The sequence below is a fragment of the Leptidea sinapis genome, chromosome 44, assembly GCF_905404315.1.
Source record: "Leptidea sinapis chromosome 44, ilLepSina1.1, whole genome shotgun sequence".
NCBI lineage: Eukaryota > Metazoa > Arthropoda > Insecta > Lepidoptera > Pieridae > Leptidea > Leptidea sinapis.
Window position 1 is genome coordinate 6,934,582 of NC_066308.1, and position 24,559 is coordinate 6,959,140.

Consider the following 24,559-nt stretch of genomic DNA (forward strand, 5'->3'; position numbering starts at 1 on the left):
AAAATATGACAAAGAAAACACGGTCGAACTAAAACGTTACATTCGAACGCTTCCTTAGCGATGAGAGATATATTATGATTGTTTTGTATTACTGTTAAATGCAGACGAAGTCGCAGGTGACAGCTAGTTCTTAGTATTTTCTTTGATTAACGTGAGTGTTACACATTTAAATAAAACACTTTTAAAGGATTAAAACGCGTGTCATTGTAACTGTTTTTATACGCTTTACATTAGCTTCACCTGTATGTTTGTATGTTTGTAACCGACTTCTTTGGGCGCGATTTTGACCCACTTTAAACGGCTAGATTTCGTTCAAACTTTGTGGATTTATCGAGGACCGATGACATTACACTAATTTGATAAAATTATTCAATTTTTCAATTTGCAAAATATGATTTTTGTTAATTTATATAATTTTCATCTATAGTCCATAAGGCAGGAATTGATGTTAAATTACTTAATAGTTTTAAAAATACGCTTTTATAGAAAATTTAACTAAAAAATGAAAAATAAATAATAGTAAAAAAAACTAAAAAGCACGCTTTATATAAAATTCAACTATATATAAAAGGAGCTTGTTTCATCATAAAATTTATAGTAGTTATTAGAAGGCATTTAAACTATTAAGTAAGATATAGAAGTAGGGGTAAGTTTTGTATATTTTTTTTAGGAACTAGCTTCATAATGACAACTATGACCCCTTGAAAACGAGATCTGGAAAGGTCTTGAAACGTCGGGTTAACTTCTTCGCGAAAATCTAATGTAATAAAAAATAGTTAAAAAAAACTAAAAAGCACGCTTTATATAAAATTCAACTATATATAAAATATATTTTATTGTAAAAAAAAGCGTGGGGTGTAGAAGAATTATTATTTTAATAATATCTTAAAAAGCACCCACGTTATCTACGTACGAAACAAGCTCCAACGGAGTAAATCAATTAGACGGAGAAGTCTAAGTTTCTACCAAACTACTTTGCTCGTAAAAGGCAGTTTGTAATCGACTTAACTATGATTTTCAGTTACTTTATGAGGTAGCAGTAATGCGATTTTAGTACTTAATTGAATTTATATACAGATTCCTTACTTAGAAATATGTATGTATAAAAATATTTGCTTGAATCACGGACGAGTAAAAAAATTAAGGACTCCGTGTCACCTTACATAACAGTGAGGCACCAAAACAAGCCGGTAAACGTATAAATACATAGCCCCATGCATACACTTACACTAATACAAGCCGATCGGCCGCCATTATTATGAGATTTGCCATCGTCTGTCACATATCAGTTTGCGTCGCAATAAAATATCTTAAAAATGCCGTCGTGCGTTGTGAAAAAGTGTAAAAACAATAATATAAAAGTATTTGTGGATATATGATTATTTAAGGGAGAAAAAATTATGTAACTGGTATACCCCGTAACCGCACACATACTAGCATAAAGGTGCTTCACTTGCTAATATCACGGCGCGGAATCCTTCTGTTTTTACTAGTTACTCAAGCCACGGTTGAATATGTTTTCTCAATTTAGTCAAATATTTTAAACGTATTATCGATTTTCACCTAATTGTGAAAATGCATCATCATCGGTTGGTTACTCAAGACGAAAGTTCTATATTATCATTTCAACATAAAACATTGTTTTTCGTATGGCATCAAAAGTATAGGTTGATTCATATCACGTAACAACATCTGATTCATATCACGTAACATCATTTAACAAATCTTATCAATGTTTCTACTATTTAAACCTATATAAATTTAAGGTATTACAGTAAAAAAATCGTCAGAAAATCTACGCAATTATCCATTGAACGACACGCCACAAATTAGGATATCTTCCCCAATACCCGGATGTGTGGCGTTTCTCCAGAGTGTGGTTTTCAAGGACCTTTTTTTTTCACGTACAACAAAGCTATGACGTGTGTGTCCGGGACAAAACGGCTACCTTAAAAAAAAAGCGCGTACACCCTTAAGGCCAGCAATTCCTCTGGTGTTGCAAGAGAATGTGGGCGGCGGTGATTACTTAACACCAGGTGACCCGTACGCTCGTTTGTTCTCCTTTTCCATGAAAAAAATTTATAAATATGTTTACCTGAAGCTACATTATACATTAACAGAAAATCGTTTATGTGGTTAGTCCAAAACATGATATATTCTTGATAATGTTATGTATGTTCATAGGCACATAAGTGAATTTGCTAGAAACTGTCATAACCATAATGTTAACACCAGGAACATAAACTTATAATGCCTATTACTCGGCTAAGTCGAGTTAGTAAGTCTTTTATGGAACGTTGTACATACTTTTCCAACAAGATCCCAGAAAATGTTCAAAACAAAAGTATTGCGATATTCAAAAGAATTGTTAAAAGCGTTTGTGAGGTAAAAGTCTCTATAACATAAATTACTTTCTTAATGATACCACAGATTGGGAATGGAGTGACCGCTCTCAGGCTATTAAATTATTAGTTTTATTGTACGATATTACTTTGTAACCATATTTTTTGATGAAGAAAAACACACTGAGTTTTTTGCGCCCATTCTTCTCAGGTCGGAGGCATTCTCTTTGGAATGGGTGGTAGGTAGTTTTTGACTTTCAATAAGTGATTTTATATCGTATTTTGAATATGTTTGAATTTGAATTTGAATATGACATGTTTTAATAATTTCAGCCGCGTTCATTGATGAACGGAGCCCATCCTTATTATCCCAGAAGAATATCAAATATGGATATAACTAGCATATTTTACTTTGTTTCAGGCTGAAATAGCAAATATTATTGCAGTGGGAGGTGCCACGGATATGGTTGCAAGACTAATGCTTGGGTTTTCTGGACAGTTCTTCAGACTCAACAGCAGATATATGTTTTATGCTGGCGCATTATTAGCTGCGCTATTTAGACTTGGTAAGTATTTATAATAATAAGTGCCAATCTTTCTTCTGGGTATTTCATGATACTGAGCCTTCAAGCTTGTTCAAGTAAGGTCGGCTCATGTCGAGTTTGGTGAGCATTAAGCTGACCAAATTATTCTTATATCTTTAAACGAGCAATTCTTGTTTATAAATATATATAATCTGAATCTTTGAAGCGGCTCCAACGATTTTAATGAAATTTAGTATACAGGTAGTTTAGGGGGCGAGAAAATGATCTAGCTAGGTTTTAATTTTAAAAAAATGTAGTTTTATCCGTGTTTTAATGAGAAACTACTACAATAACATTAGAATACAAAGGAAAATTACGCCACTATATACAAGACTATAGTAGCTCAGATTGGACATTGGGTGATCCGGAAAGCAGAAGACCATGGTTCGAATCCAGATGTCCTATTAGTGTTTTTTTGTTAAGTTTTGTACCTTCTCAAAAATCCGAGTAAGGTTCGATCGTCCAGGTACTACGAGTACTGTATAAATTACTATCTATGTTAATATATTTATTTGTTACAGTACTTATTCATTTCACAACATATCTACCACTGCTGATACTAACGGGCATACTTGGAGCGTTGAGATCATTGGTGCACATAGCACAACCTATTGTGATGGCCGACCATGTTCCTATAGAGAGGTATCCACCTGCTTATGGGCTGTACATGTTGCTGGCTGGAGGCATCAGCTTAAGTGTGGGGCCAATGATTGGTGAGTACCACGCTACAAATTAGTATGATAACTGACTTGCTAAAACCACATATTAAATTTATCAGTAATCATTAATTTGATGAAAATATTCGAATTAGTCCAGTCAATCTAGAACACAAAATGTGGGTGAAGTTGATAAATTCCCAACAAGCTGAAAGTCAGTAAAATTATTCAAAACATAACTATAAATAAAAATTTTAAGTTCCCCATCATTCCCGTGAATGGAAAAAAAAATACTTGAGGTCAAATGTCAAAAAAAATAGATTTTCGCGATTTTGGGCACGGTAAGTTTTATCATGAATGTACCCCGACAAAAATTGTAGATCATAAAATTATCTATAAAATATGTATCCTCCTCGCGTCGTTTTCCTCATTACTGGGGGTCGTGACTCCCCCGCTGCATCAGTTTCTCCCCTACTCTTCCCCTCCATCTGCTGCGATCCTTAGCCTTATGAAGGGCATCATGGAAGTTAATGTTCAGAGCAAATCATATTTGGTCCGACCATCTCGTGGGAGTGCGTCCTCTGGGACGCCTGTCACAATCAGCTGTTCCAGATCATGACCCTCTTTACGAGCAGTATGTCCAAAGAATTCCAGCAGCCTACGAAGGCATATTGTGGAAAGTCTAGTTTTGACGTTAAGTGCTCTTACAATAGACACGTTGGTGCGGAAGGCGGTCCATGGAATCTGCAGCATTTTTGCATAAAAAAGTATATCATACTTTTTTCCTACGAGCTACTGTTTCTGAGATCACCTTCGAATGTCTAGATTGACCGGACTAAATGCACTTAAATATTATTTTTTATTATCGTTCTATGGATTGAGGCATATTGTCAAATGTGTAAGTATAAGCCAAGTCTGTCATGGACCCCAGTCTGTTAAGATCATCAAACCGTTACTATCGATTTAGTTAAAGTCAAACAAACTTTATTCATATAGGATTTCACTAATAGTAGAGGCGACCGTGGGAGATCGATTTTCAACAATCTGAGTTTTATCTCAACTGATATTTTTAACACATAGAATAAAATGCCTAGGTAAGCTTGCCTACTCATTTGTGTGTATGAGATCTCCCATTGGCTCGTTGATTATTAGCGCTTTTGAATCGTCATTATAAATATATTTTAATTACTGAATCAATTTCCGGAAAAAGTAGAGTTCGTGAGATGAACATACAAGAAACTCAACGCTGTGAGTTTCAATTAATTATTTTGTAATGTCCAATGAGATTTATGAACCGATTTTCATGATTATTCTTTTGTTTGGTGCGGAATGTTTGCCGTTTGGTCCCATAAAAAATTAACATACTTTGGCCTAGTAGTTTTCGTTTTATGAACATGTGCTACTTAAGCCCTATCAATAGGTAAAACAAATAATAGTATTTTATTAATATTAAAAATATAAGGTTTGCTTAAAAGGTGTATTAAATTAAATCTCTATTAAGTTATTTTATACTTCTAAGTTTTTAAAGTTGGTTTTTTGTAAACGCAGTTTTTTTTTAATATCAAATTTTTCAATTTAGAGCTCGAATTCATTGTTTGTGTAAGGATGCTTCGTGAACATGATGGTCGTGACTACAGACATAAATAATAATCGCATCAAACAAATACAATGATATAACAGATTTAGTAGAGAAAACGTAAAAATATTAAAATGCTCATTATGTCACGGATCTCGATAAAATATTACGAATGCAAGGTTACCTACATCGAATTATATTCATTATATTAACTGTGCAATTTCAGTTAAATAAAAATTGGTCAATTACATATGGAATTGCGACTTATTATTTATCTTTTAGGTTTTTTCGGCTATCTGCCGGAAATTATTAATAAACTGCTTTTAAAATATAGATTGTTGAGCCTTGGATGTAACCGCACAGATTCCATATGAATAACTTTACAATTGACCTTCTCAACAAATATATTTATATCCAAACCAAGGGATTTGCTCATCTTTGAAGTTGAATTAATATAAAATTTTATGGTAAACGCTAACGCTTTGTCCATCACAATAATGGGCGGGGCGTTTTGCTTACCATCATTTATGGGATGAGAGGACGTCAAAAAAAATTACGTTTTGCACTCCGGGAGTTCCGGCAGAAGTAAAAACTTGAACATTAACGTCGTGCATTTTAATTTAAAAACATTTTAAAAATTTAAAACATTAACTTTTTTCTATTAAAAATATTTCACGGCTGAGATTCGATGCCTCGACCTCGCGGCGTTTCGGTTTCGCAATCACAATGATTCAACCACTGGTCCAATGACCGTGTGATCATTAAGTTGAAATAGCCGAACTATAATATGTTACAAGTATAAATCTTTCATCCATAATTTCAGCAACTGTCTCACCAATTTTCGATCAGGCCACGTGTCCTGACGCGAGTCTAACATTTGTGCTCAACACCGGTAAAGAAGTTTTCACTTCAATAATACCTTCTTATATATATCAAGAACAAAGTAATAAAGAATCGATCCAGCTTCTACTCGAAAGCTTTTATAAAGAGCTCTTAAAATTTAAGTTATCTTCAACCTGCGCTGATAGCCTAAGTTGAAATTTTCATTTGCAAGCCTCTTCTTCTTCACTTTTATCTCGCATACTTAAGCTTTGTGGAAAATTGAGAATTCAAACATAAGTAGGATGCAAACAATATCGTGATTTTTAATCTGCTCGTGTTTATCTGTTTCGACAGACGTTGTTCTACACATAAAAATGATGTGGTGTCGTGGGACACCAGGTAGGAACGAAGTTCCTTCGGCTAATGTAGAATCGACAAAAAGAGGGAGAAAGAGAAAGGTATTATACACTACTCGCTTGTGTATGCGACTGTCGCGCCTGCGCACGTCTCATTTAACGGTTTTATTCCACGCACTTTTTTCCACGGATTTTTTCTTACGGTTTTACTATCACATTTTTTTCAGTTCGGTCGCGTAGCAAAATTAACTTAGTAAGGAACTTCGTTCCAATAAGTAAAATACAGTATTATATGAATTTGTCAATAATATTTAATAATATCAAGAATTATTTCGTAAAATATGCTCCCTGTTGTTATAATGAAATTTTTTCACAGCAGAACTGTCAAACCGTGCGCCAATATATTCTCTCATAGAAAATATGTCTATACAATACAAATAATTATGGTCCTAAATGGAAATAAAAACTATTCTACCTCTAAGTTTGACTAAACTGCACTCCATGAAGTGCATAAATTATCCGTTCATTAGTCTATCCCCCTTATTCATAATAGTCTGCTAACTTAAAGCATTGCTAATCTCGCTCTGTCTTCTTCTATTGACCTAAGTCAGAATGAGAAAAAACTCTCTTAAATTATGAATAAGGTCGTAAGAGTTCACTGGAAATAAACATCAGGACACTGGTTATATTATGATATTATATACTATACTAAACTTTCTTTTTGCCATTTTTTCGTTACTTTTGTATATATATTTTCTTTATGCAATAAGTTTTCCAAACCAGGTTCACAACTCAGATCATTAATACATCTAGATAGACTGTGACAGATGTGGAAACGTAGAAAAAAATTGAGTTTAGAACTAACCTCTATTTTGAGCAATTCACGCACACTAACGCAAAGTGTCATGCAAAGTGTGACAAGTGGGCGATAGATAGATTTTTGAAATACATTTTATTCACCATTTATCCATTTTTATGCCCAAAAACTTATTCATTTTCATAAATTAGTTACTACTTATACATAAAAAGAATTACCACGAATGTTACCCACATTCTATTTTTATTATTTTAATTATCATTTGAATCACACACATGAAACGTCGGGTAAGTTTACTATACAATAATAATTATTGTAACTTTTACGCTAGACCCAATTTAAAAGTAAACCACACCCATTTTAAGCCTTTATGTATGTAATACTAAGCATCCTCACATAATCAATGATTTCAGCTCTAAAGGTTGATGCATCCAATTTACGATTAATTTATATTTATACAGTTAATTCTTTAATACTTTTCATGAAATAATTTTTATTGTTATGTATATTACAGCCATTGTAAAATATTATTTTTGTTAAAAAAAAGAGTGGCCGTTTAGTTTCTTGTATGTTCTTCTCATGAGCTCAACTTTTTACGAACATAATATAAATAATAAATAACGTAAATTTAGAAATTTAAAAGAAATATTTGTAGTGACGATTCAAACGCGCTTAGTTTAAGTTTATTTGAGTTTGACTTTGAATTTATCTTTACTTTTAAAGCTGAATAAAAGTAATTGAATGTCAGCAGAAAGTTATCATGTGAAAGAAGTTTTACTCACAAATCACAAACCGAGGGGTTTTATCTTAATCCAATGTTGTCAGAATGACAAAACGACAATTCGACATGTTTTAGACCGATTATTTAAAAAAAATTTTTTGAAGTTATACTTCTTTAGTCGCGTTATGAAAAAATGAGAGTGAAATTCTTGAAATTGAAAGAATGTGAAAATGTTGAAGTTGGTTCCTAAAATTTTCTGAGATATTCGTCATTCGTTATTTTTTTTTGTTTCTTCGTCCATTATTTGGACAGGCAAAGGGTTCATACCCATACAGCCATATTCATTACTTAATAATTAATTGTCAAAGCCATCTTTGCAAGATTTTACAAAATTGATCTTTCTAAAAACATAGTATAGCACCAGGAATAAATCATTTTAATGATTTTTGCTTGGTTAGGCCAAATAAGTATAACTTCTTGCGTGTATACTTTTTTATTTATTTTAAATAATGCAACATGCATGTTAGTATTATTACTAGATACTAAGGGTATGTTCTGATATGCACTGTGAGCACTGCACAGTGCTATCACTGTAGAAAAATTCGTTCCGTTATGGACTGCCAATATACTGCCGCAGTACCCTAGTGCAATATATTATGACGTCATAAATCGCCGCCATATTCTACTGTGAGCACTGGCGTTTTCGAGGTAAGGTACTCGCAGTACTTTGATCACGTGATCAGTCAAAACCACTCGAGTGCCCAACGTTTTATAAACAATACCTACAGTGTAATTCGAAATATTTTTAATTTGACAGTACTCCAACAACAGTTTTTTTAAATGAACTAGAAAACTTTAATACACTCATTTGAATGCTGCGTCAAAAAATGCGGCTGACAGTATACCGGATTGCGTTCCGTTTTAAATAGTAACCAGTATAACTGGTTATAAAGGAACGGCTTCACAGTATACTAAATTGACGTCACACTGTACAGTGGTCGCAGTGCATATCGGAACACACCCTAAATAATGCAACAAGCATGTTAGTTTTATTACTAGATATTAAGATTATTAATTACATTGCACAGTTTTGTCTATTTAATTACTTAGCAAGCCTACCCATACCGTGGTGTACTTGGATCCGTAACCACAAACCGCACGACATAATATCAAGTTTCAAATTGTTTTGTTTCAGGTTTCATCCGAGATTATACAGGCAGTTACAAAATTGCATTTACAATGTTGGCTGTATGTAATCTTAGTTGTGTGGTCCCTTGGACAATTGAAGGAATAATAAGGTACAGAAAGAGGAGGAAAGATACATTTGAAACGTGAATTTAATATATAAGAAAACTGCTAGAATTAAGAAGATGAAAAAAAGTGTTTGTGTACTTATGTATGCACACAAGAAGTTATACTTCTTTGGCCTAACAAATCAAAAATTCTTAAATTTATTTATTCCTCGTGCTATTCGTACGTTTGTAGAAAGAACAATATTATTGTAAAAATCTTGCAACGATGGCTTTGACAATTAATTATTAAATATCGAATACGGCTGTACGGACTTGAACGCTTTGCCTATCCTAATAATAGACGAAGAAACCAAAAAAAAAAAAATTACGAATGTCGCAAACGTCAGAAAATTTTAGGAACCAACTTCAACCTGTTACTTTTGTGTTACAGTGATGCGTGCGCATTTTAAAATTTCAGTCTCATAATTTTTTCATAACGCGCCTAAAGAAGTATAACTTCAAAAAGAGCGATAAAAGAAGTGTCTATAATGAATGTTTTCACCAAATATTTTTATTAATTTTATTTTTAAATGTATACAGGGTGGATTTTATGTCGAATATGGAGAAGAGGATAATGCGTTCGATTTAGAACAGTGTCCATATAAACTATATTACATATCACTGTTATATCAATATATTATAATTAATTCGCAGCACTCGAAAAAGGTTTCGAAATTATACTAAAAAATTCTTATCCGTAGATAGAAGTTGAACAATAGATGCATCACTAAAATAAAAATAATAATGTGACAGAGACACATAAATTAGATTTGTATTGAGGGTAAGCGAGATACACTACTATATCTACCCAGTTCATTGGCTCCCAACAAACAATGGTTGCCATGGTGATTTCAGTTATTATTAAAATATGGGTTGTTGTCACTGACCTTTATAAATACCACTGGACAGGGTGTTTCTAAGGTTTGACAACAAATTTTTTGTGCCTATTAGAAGCGCCACTCGTGAGCGTCCAGAGAACTAATTTTGACGTATAATACAAATGGCTGTAAATGAACGTACAATTCTCTGAATTATTTTTGCATTTTGAATAATTTTTTTTCGTTTTCCGTGTTATTTATACTTCAAGAATCAACGTAATAAAGCACACAACTTATTTTTTGTAAATAGTTTCCCACCATCTATCGAAGTTTGCTGAAGTTGCCATAACTAGTTTTAGTACCGCAGACTCTCGCTAAATGGCCAACAGCGCCAAAATGGTGAATATCAAACAGGCACAAAAGTAGTTTGACAGCCGTCAGTCCAGTGGTTTAAAGTAGAGGTCAGTGGACGTTAAAACATAACACACGCCACAGACAATTGCTATCTCATTTACATACGCTGACAGCAAATCTAGTGTCTATTCTATTCTATTCTATTCTTTCTAGTGGCTTCTGTGGAAGGGGCACCACAACTCGCCAACAAATCTAGTGTCCCTCTTCTATCTACGAACTTTTCACTGCCATTAAAGACAGTCACATGACAACGCCGACTTTGAAATGTCAAAAGGTTGAAGTAAATTGCGAACGTCAGCGTATTAGAACTGTCATTCGACATAAATAGTATTGACCCGATTATATTTTGTTGTGCCCGTTATTTAAGTAGTCCCTTTCAATACGCGTCCCTTTCATACCACTTCTCTCCTACAGGCAAAATATTTAAGCGAAAACCAAATCGTTGATAATATGCTCAATGTAACTTTTAACGTGTGTTAAAATAAATTTTATAATTATTGTTAAGTTTTAATGTTATTAGTAAGCAACACATATCTACGATGTTCGTTATTTTAGATATCTATATGTAATATAGCAACGGTGTGTGTAGACTACAGGCGAGACAGAATTCAAAAATTCATATTCATAATTGTATTCAAATATTTGCAATTACTGGACACAATCCGGTAGTTAGAGCCGACTATACCAGAACAAGCGTCACAGAAAAAAGTAGCGGATCCGAAGTTCAAGGACCACAAAAGTTTCCCTCTTAAAAGGTATAGGGAATGAATTAATTGAAAGCTATGTAACTACCAACTTATTAGAATAGCTATCCCTTCGATTAAGGCGATACTAAATGCCAGCGACCTTGAGCGATATGAGGTCACGGCTGCCGGCCCGCCATCTATGTAACATTAGCCAATATTTTCAAAATTCTTGCGTGGAAAACGTAACATTTTAACAGATCCTAACAGTTTTTATGCTTAAAATCCTTGTTATTCATTACTAATTTGAATAAATGCACCTACACAAAAAAGTACAAGCTATTTAATAATAACTTTTCTGAGAGTAGTACTAAAAAATGCGTCATGCCATGCCAAAAAACTTGTTGAACTGCAAAGAAAAGTGGTAGTTCAAAAAGGCTCGGCAGTCTTGACTATAACCAACAGCAAGCATTAGCAACCTAAAAATACGACTTAAGGATATGTGTAACATGATTAAGTAGTGTTCATAGCTCAAAATGCTATAATTTCACCACAAAACTTGTCTTAAAACACAATGTTTGCGTGTTTTCTGCTTACTCTTCGCCTTAAAAGGTATAGGGAATGAATAAATGGAAAAGCTATGTAACTACCAACTTATTAGAATAGCTATCCCTTAGATTAAGGAACAGTATCCGCTGAGCTCCAACTAAATACCGCTGGCGTAGTCGCAAAGTGCGGCAACTAATACAGCCCAAGTGGGCGTACTCGAGCCAGTGTCGAACAATGTGTGAATAATTGATAAATATAGGATGCTGGGTTGCGTAGTAAAACTTTGTACAAATAATACTACAAGAAATAATAAAGTCTCTATTACATAATTATCATCAGTAAGTATTTTGTATTTTATTAATTTCAGTGTAAAATAACACGAAGCGTATGTTACAAAATTTTAAAGATGCCATTGAGTGTCACGATGCCACGCACATAAGCATCTAATAGTTGCCGTAATAAAATAGCTATTGTTCTTAGATAGTGCGGTAGTTGTAGCCCAGAGGAGACCAATCTTGAATCTAATAGCTATAATTTACCAACTTTAAAAAAAAATGAACACAGACACGAACCACTCCTTTGCATTTTTCTGTGATAATTTTGAGATTTATAAACTTATTATATTGTTTTATTCGATAAATCGTCCACTTATGCATAAATAATACTAAAATACTGAATCATAATAAGATGAATGAATAACCTGAATTCTATAAATGTCTGTATTTGTTGGAATTTCATCTTTTATTATACACTAGTTGATGTCCGCGACTTCGAAAAAAAATAATAAGGACGTTTGGAATTGATCATTATCTCATGTCCTATTCGAGTTCCGGTTCCCGTTTTCGCTCCCGTTCCCAACATATTATATGAGTCTTATTTCGAGGAAGATTGCTATGGTAAACTAAATCTACTATTGGTATAGTTATAGCTCATCGACGTGAATTTCATTCATTTCGTGTTTTCCTCAAATTCCGCGGGAACCATGGATTTATCCGGGATAAAATGTTCCCTATGTCCTTTCCCAAGCTCTAGTCTATCGCTGTACCAAATTTCATCAAAATCGGTTCAATAACTCCGGCGTAAAAGACTAACAAAGAAAAACTTACATATTCATTTATAATATTAGTAGAGATAATTTATTACTTTAACAATGTAAATTGATGCACTTACAGATGTCTTAAGAACAGTAAAGAGATGAACTTACTGTTTATTTCCTTGTTGAATCAAAGGAGAATTTTTGTATATTTTTGTGTAAAATATTAGGTACTTATGTTAAAAAAAAAGTATGTGTGTACTTATGTATGCACGCAAGAAGTTATAGGTACATCTTCGGCCTAACGAAGCAAAATCATTAAAATGATTTAATCCTCGAGCTAATCTACGTTTTTAGAAAGAAAAATTTTGAAAAAATCAAAGATGGCTTTGACAATTAATTATTAAATAATGAATACGGATGTATGGGCTTGAACCCTTTGCCTGTCCTAATAATAGACGAAGAAACTAAAAAAAAATAACGAATGAGGCAAACGCCAGAAAATATTAGGAACCAAATTCAACCTGTTACTTTTGTGTTGCAGTGATGCGCGCGTATCTTAAAATTTCACTGTCATAATTTTTTTATGACGCGCCTAAGGAAGTATAACTTCAAAATTTAAGTACCACATAATATGTAGCCACTAGTATAGGAACATGAACATATTTATTATTACAAAAGTAGTTTATAATATCTATTTACCATTTACCTCGCTTTAGTTAAGTAGTAGGTATAACAGATACTTCTAATGGTCACACGCTGACTGTAAGCTATATTAAATATGGTTTACTTATATTTAATATTGCGTATTGATTTGCTTAACATACGAACTGCTATCAATAGGTGTCCCGTGACTATGAAGGGTAGAGGAGAATCATCTATATATATGAAAAAGTGTGCGCCAAAATGCATTAAATTAGGGTGGCGCTACAGTAGCATCAGGTTAGTTCTTAAAAGAAGCGCCAAATATAAAATAATACTAATCACTCTAGGTGCACGTTTCCCTATAATAATTCTTTAAGGTTATATTTACTACATTATTTTTTTCAATAATTAACTACTTTAGTCAACAGTAATATTCATTTATTTAACTCAGCATACTTTGATTCGATTACAATTGTTGCATTCACCATACTTCATACCATACCCTGTGCCTACAGCTTTTGAACTATTATTTACAGCATAAGCTGGGAACATTTTCAACTTTTCTCCCATATCAGATGACTCTCCTCACCTCTGCCCTCCATATCCGTGACACCACCACACCAGCCACAGAATAAAAATACTCCTAGCAAAAAAGAATTGCAACTCCATATAAAAACATGGAACCACAACGATACACACCTTATACACACCAGAAACTAAAATGGGCGCAACAAACGACCATTTTTCTCATGATAATAATCAGTAGTAGTTCCTTCATAATAATCCCTTGAAAAAGTAATTCAGACTTCCGAACAAGTAAAATATTAAATCATAGTACAGAATTCATTTGGTCATTTAATATGGCCTAGTTATACATCGCTCCATCGAAAACTCATTAAAGATCATTTAAATTCGAAGCTGTTCCCACTAATTATGCCTACTAATTATGAGATCACGCCCAACTTTAAGTAAACCGAACAGAAGCTTCTAAAAAACATGATAAAGTTAACATTTAATTAATCGCAGACGCTAAAGATTAGATTTGAATCATCACGGGTTTTTAACCTTTCCTTTCCGGGAAACTCTCATCGCGCGGTAGGGTTGAGATCGGCTTGATTTTTCGCGCGCGCAGCGTTCTGTCATTTTTTTACGTGTATTAATAGATTGCTCATAATTAGGATGATTTGAGTGTAATGTATCTAAAAGCTATTGAATCAAGCCATAAGACCTTTCAAAATAAACCATCCTATAAATAAAATAAGGGTCAAAACTTGGTGAGGGAATAGTGTGCTGTACGGCACTCTCGATTTTGGTGATCTGAAAAATCTAGTGCCATTGCGGCACTGCTTATTTCGGGAAGGTGCGTAATCGAGTATTTTCAACCTCTTTTTTAATGAGAATAAGAGACGAGACAAGCAGGACGTTCAGCTTATGGTAATTGATACGTCCTGCCCATTTTGTAATGCAGTGCCCCTTTCTTGAAAAACCCAAAAACTCTGAGTGGTATAGATACTACCTAGATACCTACCTTGTCCATAAAGTGTATGTATACATTTGTTTTAATTAATATATAAATAAAACACATCGAAATACCTTATCAATTTATCGAATTTATTAAAACCTAAGATTTTATTAAAAAACTATAAATTCGTTATGAATAATAATTAAGTAGTCCTAACTAGAATATTAACTTTATTGTTACATTAGTTATTCGGTGCCATTAATTTGTATTAAGTTTATAGCTTTAGTGAAATGGGTTGGCTTAGATTAAGAATTGGTCTCCGCTGCGCTCCAACTAGATAACGCAACCAGTACTACTTCCAAGTTCTCGAATAATGTGTAATGTTGACGTCCCACATGTTCTGTTAAGCTTTGCTGATAATTGAAACTGAAATGCCGGGTTGCGTCATAAAACTTTATAAAATTATGCTACTAGAAATAATAAAGACACTGAGATCACATATTATAATCAGTAAGTATTTTGTATTTTATTAATTTCAATGCAAAATAACACGAATAAATAATAGCTTATATACGCATACGCTAAAGATGCCATTGAGTATTAAGATGCCATGCACACAAGCATCTAATAATAGCCGTAATAAAAACGCTATTGTACTTAAGTAGTGCGGCATCTTCGCAGCGGAGACCAACACTTAATTTAAGGTATGGTATTGTATAAGCGGGCTAATTTTCGCACCTCGACGAGTGTGCGCCTATTTTGCGTGTGTGTTTGATAGTGGATTAAAGTGGCGATGTTAACTATTCCAATGGCCTATAATTCTTTTGTTGATTGTTTTACAAACTATTTTAATGGACATGTATGTCGTGGCCACAATAAGTCAACAACTTAGGGTTTGGAGCTACTGCAAGCGTTTTTTATTTCGTAGACTATAATATAACTTTAATTCGATTCAGTTATGGAGACATTATTCGTAAGTTGGCTGATTTACAAGGCTGCTATAATTGTGTTCTTTATTCTAATTTAATAAACTTTAAAAGCTTTTTGGAGTAAAGATACATAAATTACCATAATTTGAATTTGTTTCTGCAGTTTTTGTATCAAATTCTTTGGTTGAACTATATATATTGCATGTGATAACTCACATATCAAATCTAAGTCGATCTATTAGTTCCTTATCTAGGTGACAGTTATATTTTTTGAAACCAATTAATTGTTCCAGTTTAATTTAATGTTTATTCTTATAATCTAATCGGAATTATAATAGTAAAAAGTATTTGCAAACAAATTTATGAACGATGCGGGACCCGAACCCTCGACCTCTCGCGTAAATTAATCCTGGAAGTGAGGGTTATCACTTTAAAGAAAAATAACAAATTGTTTAGATTTGAAAGAGCGACATCTCTAGTAAATTTTCGAATATGCAAATATTGGAGTTGAGTAGGTTATCAACTGTCCTGTAGATGAAGCCACAACCTGAGAGTTGAACAAGTCACTGTAACGGTTGGCTCATGGGAAAGAGCGCTTGCACAGAACGCGAAAGGTCTCGGGTTTGAGTCCGCATCATTCATGAATGTTGTTTTCAAAATTAATTTGTGTTATTAATCCCAGAAGTGATGGTCATCACTTTAAAAAAAATGTTTAGAAAATTCTTTATAAAATATCTAAAGTGACTGGCAGAGAAGTTTCATTATGAGATAATATTTTCTTTAAACTTGATTCGGGTTTTCTTCTGTCGCGTCGTACACGTAAATATCTGTGTAAATATATAGGCGTAGGTAAATACTATAATGTTAAAAAAAACTGTTTTTTATTTTGTTACCGTTATTTTTAGAGTAAATAATATACATATCAATTGTACTCGATTTAAAAGACAATGCAATTACTGTAAATATCGATTAAGTTAATAATTTTAATAAAAAAAAAATAAAACATTTTATTGCGTTTTATTTTACCTTACGGATCACTTGAACATTTTTTTCCTATTATCGTGCGCAAAGTTCGATTTAGCGCATGCATTTGCGTTCGCAAAGTACTACTTTCCCACACGTTGACAAGAGGGTGCGGGAATGTGGTGAGCGTGGAATGTTTGAAATAATTATAGTGGTCGAACTTTGCGCAACTTAATAGGAAAAATAGTATACAATACGCTTCGCTCGTGCAGGAACGACCTACTTTGCGCTCATGTATTGTATGTACTATTTTATGGGAAAGAAGGACAGGCCTTTTAGAAAGGTGAACACGATTTTTTTGAAGGTGCCAATGCTGTATTATCTTAGAAACAACATAAAAGGACGCTCATGGAAACTATAGCAAGGTTGTACGTGGAAGAAAGTCCATAGAAAATCGCACTGTCCATCAAAACGTTGGGATATCCAAATTTATTGCGTGTCGGAAGTTGGAATTTTGAGGCAGGAATCAGGTTAAACAGCTCTTCGGAACACTTCCATGACAAACGCGGTAGAAGACACACAATTAAGCGATGTCTCTATGGAATTCCAAGTGATCCAGCCTTTCACAAAGCTAGTGAAATTACTGGGCAAACGAGACTTAAAATCTTAATATGTCTCAAGGTGACGAGCAATTGTAGTGCCACTCAAAATTTTTGCCACTCAATATTTTTTCAAGAATCCTAAGCAGCACTGTATTGTAATGGGTACGGCGTATTAATAACCATTAGCTGAACGTCCTGCTCGTCTCGTCCCTTATTGTCATAAAAAATGCGTTGCATGCGGTCAAATGGATCGAACTGACACTGGGATGCTTCAGACTAAAGACACACCTTAATTTATGCGTGACAAAGTTATTTAGGGCTGACACAGTCATTCTTTATAGAAAAATTAAAAGCATAGCATACGGTGTACTTGATGGTTAGTGATAGCCAAGCAATGACTATATTTACGACATAAAGGAAAAGGAAAAACTAAGGCTGCTCTTTTCAAAACAGATTGGGTATTACAAGTTCTTATTTTCAATTTTATTTACAAATCATTCCTATAGTCATCAAATCATTTCAGTATGCAAAGTGATGCAATAAAAATACTCAAAACTAAATTCCTTACACGAGTAAGTGAAAAAAAAAAGTTTTTGAGTACAACCAGCATGACGATACCTGTCATGAGAACTCATGTTCATCTTCATATAATGCAATTCTCAATAAATTAACTCACAATTTGATCATTTTGTTTAAATTAAAATAGATTCAGTTCTAAATGAAAACGAAAGCAGTTGGTAGCAGACTTCAAAGACACTGAGTGTTGGTATTTTTTATTAATTAATAATCGAGCAACACAAATAAAATTTGAAAACATGAACGATGCGGGGGTCGAAACCGCGCCCTTTCGCGTTCGGTGCGAGCGCACTTTCCCTGTGCAAAACGTTCGAGTGAAGTATCGTTGATAAATCTTGTATACCTTGTTCAACTCTCAGGTTGTGGCTTCCTTTACAGGATCTACTTTACAATTGATAACCTATTCAACCCCAATACTTGCATATTAGGAAATTGACTTGAGACGTCGCTCTTTCAAATCTAAACAATTTGTTATTTTTTTAAAGTGATAACCCTCACAACTGGGATTAATTACACAAATCAAATTTTAAAAAAAAAATTATGAATGATGCCGGATTAATTTTGTTTTCAAATTTTATTTGTGGAATTAATCCCGGACGTGAGGGCTTTCACTTTAAAAAAATAACAAATTGTTTAGTAATCTAGCTTTTATGATGCCAGATTTATAGACGCTATTGACTCATGCACAAATAACTTACCGAAAGGAATGCTAGACATGTTTAAACTGGCGTCTTTCCCCGTTTAACACTTACAAATATTTGTACAAAAACTTTCAATCCAAAAGCGAACTCAAAATTCGAAGGGGTAATGCAATTGCGTTCGTCAGCTTTAGACATAAGCGACCTTAAAAATAAACTTGTTACAAAGAACAAACGAGAATAAGCCAAAGAATATGCAAAATTTTGACTATATCGCTTACAACACAGTCAATACAATGACAGTTCTGAAGTTTTCCGAATTTCAGCAGCCTTGCAAATAAACGCCGGAAACGTTCTACGTCCGAATAAACCAATCATAAGCAAAATGTCCATTTGCAAACATTTAATGTATTCTTGGTTTATTCCCAGGTTACTTCATATCAAGTTTATTTGAAAGGCCGAAGATGTCAAGTCCACGTCGACCACCAAGTTCCACATCCAAACGTCCATTACAAATGCTGGATAAGGTTGCCTTCTGGTAGTATTGCGACACTATAATGAGTCACTCTCGCACACAACCAACTCTATGATTCCCATTTCATGATTGGTTTAATCGTTTGAAGCAAAAATTTTTTTTATGGAAAACGAGGACAAGCGAGCGTACGGGTCACCTGGTGTTAATTGATCACCGCTACCCACATCCTCTTTGTAACACCAGAGGAATCATAAAAGCGTTACCGGCCTTTAAGGAACGGACGCGCTTTTTCACCCTCGTCGTATCGTCCCAGAAACACCACACAAGTAAGCTCATTCCACAGCTTTGTAGTAAGTGGAAGATAGCTTCTTTAAAACCGCACTGTAGAGGACCGCCACACATTCAGATGGTGGGGATGATATTCTAATTTGTGGCGTGGCGTGCCAAGGTGGTATCAACTGAAACAGCTCTTCAGGGAGTGTCCCCGTGATAAATGCGGTAGAAGAGACACAATACGTCTCTACGCAACGCCAAGTGATCTAGCCGTTATCACAGCTAGTGAAATTATTGGGCAAACGACACTTAACATCTTATCTCTGAAGGTGAGCGCAATTGCAGTGCCACTCAAAATTGTTGAATTTTTCAAGAATCCAAAGCCAGTTGCCTAGCCGTTCACAGAGCACTGGGTCCCCGATAATTCAAGCTGCTCTGCGTTGCACGTGGTCAAATGGATCGAGATGATACTGGGGTGCGCCGGACCAGAGATGACAGCAATACTCCATATGTTTCCGGAGAGAATAGCGAAAAGATCGCTAGAATGAGGGCCGGCTTGAAGTATTGACATTAAACAATAATATTATTAATGGATAGAACCTTATCAACTAAACAAGACATTGACAAATCGGTCTGCACGATTATATTTTAAGAATCGGTGTAATGTATCCGTATATTAAATAAATTCTATGCTATTAGTGATGTGTACGTCGTAATTGTTACACGTATCAGAACATTATAATTATTACTATAATAAAACCAATGTAAAAGCGTGTGTTATAAGTACTAATAAATAGATTGTGTTAAAAACGTGTTCTTAAGACTGTATGTGAAAAGTGGTAGTTGTTCTGAAGTTATATAGTCTGACGATACTACAGAAAGAGTTAAATTGATTATTGATAACAAATCTCTGGTAAATATTAATCCACTAAAGATTATCACAGTGACCTTATCAGATTAATCTTAATATATATAAATCCAGTGTCCTGATGTTTGTTTCCAGTGAACTCCTAAACTAAAGAACTGATTTTAATAAGGATTACTTCATGGAGTATAGTTTAGTTCAACTTGACAGATTAGATATTTTATATTTCGATATGGAACACATATTTATTTCCAATATTTGTTTTGTATGGAAATATTTTATAAGAGAGAATTTATTGACGCACAGTTTGACAGTTCTGCTGTGAAACAATTTCACTATAACAACAGGGAGCATATTTTACGAAATAATTCTTGATGTTATGAAATATTATTGACAAATTCATAAAAAAAAACTTTATTTTATTTACTATGCACAGAATAACATCTGTCGGTTCCGTTGATCTTGAGTTGATCTTATTTCAAATTTCAATATTTACTGTAATAATGCTGTATTGTTTAAAATCACTTCGTCAATAAGTCATTATTTCTCGTAAGTCATTTTTTGTAGACCTTTTTAAGATGTACAATATTGTACAAACTTATTTTGATCTATCACGTAGGGTTCATTTTACGAAATAATTCTTAATGTTTCGTAAATTCATATTCATAAAAAAACTGTATTTTATTAATTTTGTACAGACCAACGTCTGTCGGGTATATAAAAAAAAAGCAAACTTTTTGAAAACTAGACTAAAACAAATTAATACAGAGGTTACAATTTAATGACATTACATTGACTTTGACGAAGATATTGCTTATCTTAGGAGTAATAAAGTAATGATATTTATTCATATACCTACGTAATAAAATCGTTGTAATGTAAATACTGTACATTACTTTTTTAAAAGAATACATTCTGTATGTTCCACAAAAAATGCCGACTTGAAATAAGTACTTTATATAATTTTTGTCTATAATTATGTTTGTTTGTCTGTATGTGTGCCTAAAACGAAAAAAAGAGCTGAATAGATTACCAGTGGGAGGCTCTATTGCACAGGATACCGGCTAGATTATGAGTACTACAGCGGTGCCTATTTCTGTCGTGACTCAGTAACGTGTATGCATTACTGTGTTTCAATCGGAAGGGTGCCTAGTAGCTAGTTAAATTACTGGGCAATTTTGACTGAACATCTTATGTCTCAAGGTGACGCGAGCAATAATTGTAGTGCCGCTCAGAATTGTTCGGTCTTTCAATATTCCTGAGCGGCACTGCATTGTAATGGGTAGGTAGGTACCAATAACCATTAGCTGAACGTCCTGTTCGTCTCGTCCCTTATTGTAATAAAAAATACCTATAAATACGCATATTTTCAACTTATTGTATGTACAAATAGCACAAATAATATAGCCCTATGATGGACTATGGATATTCCAATATTTTGTATGAGCAACCTTGTCAGACATATGTCATAGGTAAAAAAAATAAGTATTTGTAGTTAAAAGGGTCGTATTACGCAGCAGTACATATAAATGTCATATCACCCAAGCTGTTCATCGCTGCGTTAGAAGATGTCTTAGAAGAAGCATCTGGATTGGAACGGACTGGGCTTCAATATCAATATCTTCGATTCGCAGACAATATCGTTATCATGGCAGATGCCATGGAAGACTTAAGCCATATGCTCGATGGCCTCAATATATATTCCCAAGGAGTAGGTCTCAAAATGAACATGGACAAGACGAAGATCATGTCAAATGTCCATGTCGCACCTACTTCTGTAACAATTTGGAACTGTACTCTCGAAATTGTCGACGAGTACGTCTACCTTGGACAAACAATCCAGTTAGGCAGGTTCAATTTCGCGGAAGAGGTCACTCGTCGAAACCAACTAGGATGGGAAGCGTTCGGGATGCTCCTCAAAATCTTCTCGTCCCAAATACCACAGTGTCTGAAGACGAAGGTTTTCAACCGGTGTGTGTGCCAGTGATGCCGCTTACTATGGGCCTGATGAGAAAGCTTGGACGTACAAGCATTCGAACTGCTAGCGAGAATAGTTTTGTTACTAGTGCTAAAATCATTTTTTTATACCGTTATTTTATGAATTTACCCAAATTAGCATGTTATACTGCCGATGACCGGGGCGATAGATCTTAAAACTACTTACAAACTGAAGACGTTTGTTCCGACATTTAATATATATTACATTACATAAAACTAGCGGTGCTTATTTCTGTCGTGAAGCAGTAATGTAAGTATTACTGTGTTTCGGTCTGAAGGGCGCCGTAGCTAGTTAAATTACTGGGCAATTGAGACTGAACATCTTATGTCTCAAGGTGACGGGAGCAATTGTACTGCCGCTCAGAATTATTGGGCATTTCAATCATCCTGAGCGGCACTGCATTGTAATGGGCAGGCCGTATCAATTAACATCAGCTGAACGTCCTGATCGTCTCGTCCCTTAATGTTATAAAAAAAATATAATGAGATCACGCTATATATTATGATATATGATGCAAGACGCAGACATATTATTTCTGTAGCGTGAATGCGGACGGCATCGCGGGCAGCAGCTAGTTTGAATCTATACATATAAATAAAATTGGAGTGTCTGTTTGTAATATTGAAATAACCGTTTTTTACTACATTTATATGAATATATATACAACACATACACCAAAATAACATTTTTTGAAATTCTTGTCTGTCTGTCTGTTTGTTCGGGCTAATCTCTGAAATGACTGGACCGATTTTGACGGGATTTTTATTGGTAGGTAGCTGATTTAATAAGGAGTAACTTAAGCTACGTTACGTTAAAAATAAAGTAATGTTGCAATGTCCAAGAAAAGGTCTAACACTAAAAATAATTTATATGGGAAAACAACGTTTGCCGGGTCAGCTAGTATAAAATATATTATCTTAGCCGTATTTTTATCAGATAATATTTATTAGATTTGATCTGATAGTTAATATAAGAGAAACTACTTTTTCCACACTAATAATCTTATCATTTGAAGTGTATAACGTTTACCCGATAACAAAGATACAAAAATCTCTATTATTATTCCGTTCAATTCTCCATTATTCCGTTCTTTACATAATATATTATTGATATTTCTGAGAAGGACAAATTGTCAAATCACAACAAAAAAATAAAAATATTATTGAATGGCTTTTTTTTTAAAGTGATAACTCACTTCTGGAATTAATTACACAAATTAAATAAATAAATATATTCTGAGAGTTGAATAAGACACAATATCAAGAATTATGAACGTGACGTCACTCGAGCAATTTGCTCAGTCGCGGGTTCGAGTACCGCATCGTTCATAAACTTTCAAATGTAATTTGTTTTGTTAATATTATTATTAAATTCCATGACAATTAATAGTTTTTCAGTTATGAATTAAAAACTAAATGCTATCTTTATTTTCATCTTAATTTTGTGAATTTCTTATGTGCTCATACATAATTTCAATACATTTTTCTAGACGGCATTCCGCATCGAATAACCTACATCTACATCGCATTTATATTTAGGAGTTTTATGTAATGTGTGTAAATTTCGTAACGAATGTCTGCAGTTTCTAGAAAAGTTTTAAGATCTATCGCCCCGGTCATCAGCAGAATAACAAATTCTATAATAACGGTTTAAGGAAATTATTTTTGCATTAGTAACAATACTATTCTAGCCAGAAATTCAAAAGCTTGTACGTCCGAGCATAGCCTACCATAGCATTACCTTCTGAGCGACCATGAGCTTTCTCATCAGTCCCATAGTAAGCGGCATCACTGGCACACACACTGGTTGAAAACCTTCGTCTTCAGACACTGCGGTATTTGGGACGAGAAGATTTTACGGAGTTTCCCGAACGCTGCCCATCCGAGTTGGATTGGACGAGTGACCTCTTAACTGTATCGTTTGTCCAAGGAAGACGTACTCGTCGACAATTTCGAGAGTACAGTTCCCAATTGTTATGGAAGTAGGTGCGACATGGACATTTGACATGTTTTTTGTCTTGTCCATGTTCATTTTGAGACCTACTCCTTGGGAAGATGTATTGAGGCCATCGAGCATATGGCTTAAGTCTTATATTGTCTGCGAATCGAAGATATTGATATTGAAGCCCAGTCCGTTCCAATCCAGAAGCTTAGAGACATCTTCCAACGCAGCGATGAACAGCTTGGATGATATGACATTTATATGTACTGCTGCTTAATATGACCCTTTTAACTACAAATAAAATTTTTTTTTGTACCTAAGACATATCTCTCACAAGGTTTCTGATACAAAATATTGCAATATCCATAGTCCATCAAAGGGCTATGTTATTTGTGTTATTTGCACATACAATAAGTTGAAAATATACGTATTTATAGGTATTTTTTTATTACAATAAGGGACGAAACGAGGAGGACGTACAGCTGATGCTAATGGATATGTCATGCTCATTAGAATGCAGTGAGTTCA

At 34.1% G+C, this 24,559-nt stretch overlaps 3 protein-coding genes across 4 annotated transcripts in view; 2 read left to right on the forward strand and 1 right to left on the reverse strand.

The window, feature by feature from the left end:
• The window catches only part of LOC126977249 (monocarboxylate transporter 9-like), a 55,926-nt gene extending 39,925 nt beyond the window's left edge, over window positions 1–16,001 (forward strand). Inside the window, exons 6-8 of the mRNA XM_050825985.1 lie at window positions 2,764–2,908; window positions 3,448–3,639; window positions 9,070–16,001. Coding sequence (XP_050681942.1) covers window positions 2,764–2,908; window positions 3,448–3,639; window positions 9,070–9,209 — 477 coding nt within the window. The 3' untranslated portion in view covers window positions 9,210–16,001. The remainder of the gene's footprint in view (window positions 1–2,763; window positions 2,909–3,447; window positions 3,640–9,069) is intronic.
• The window catches only part of LOC126977221 (solute carrier family 12 member 4), a 477,718-nt gene that overhangs the window by 309,150 nt on the left and 144,009 nt on the right, over window positions 1–24,559 (reverse strand). The window lies entirely within an intron of this gene.
• The window catches only part of LOC126977270 (monocarboxylate transporter 12-like), a 30,992-nt gene continuing 26,477 nt past the window's right edge, over window positions 20,045–24,559 (forward strand). For both annotated transcript variants that reach the window (XM_050826022.1, XM_050826023.1), the window contains exon 1: window positions 20,045–20,139. The gene's annotated coding sequence lies outside the window, so the exon portion shown is untranslated. The remainder of the gene's footprint in view (window positions 20,140–24,559) is intronic.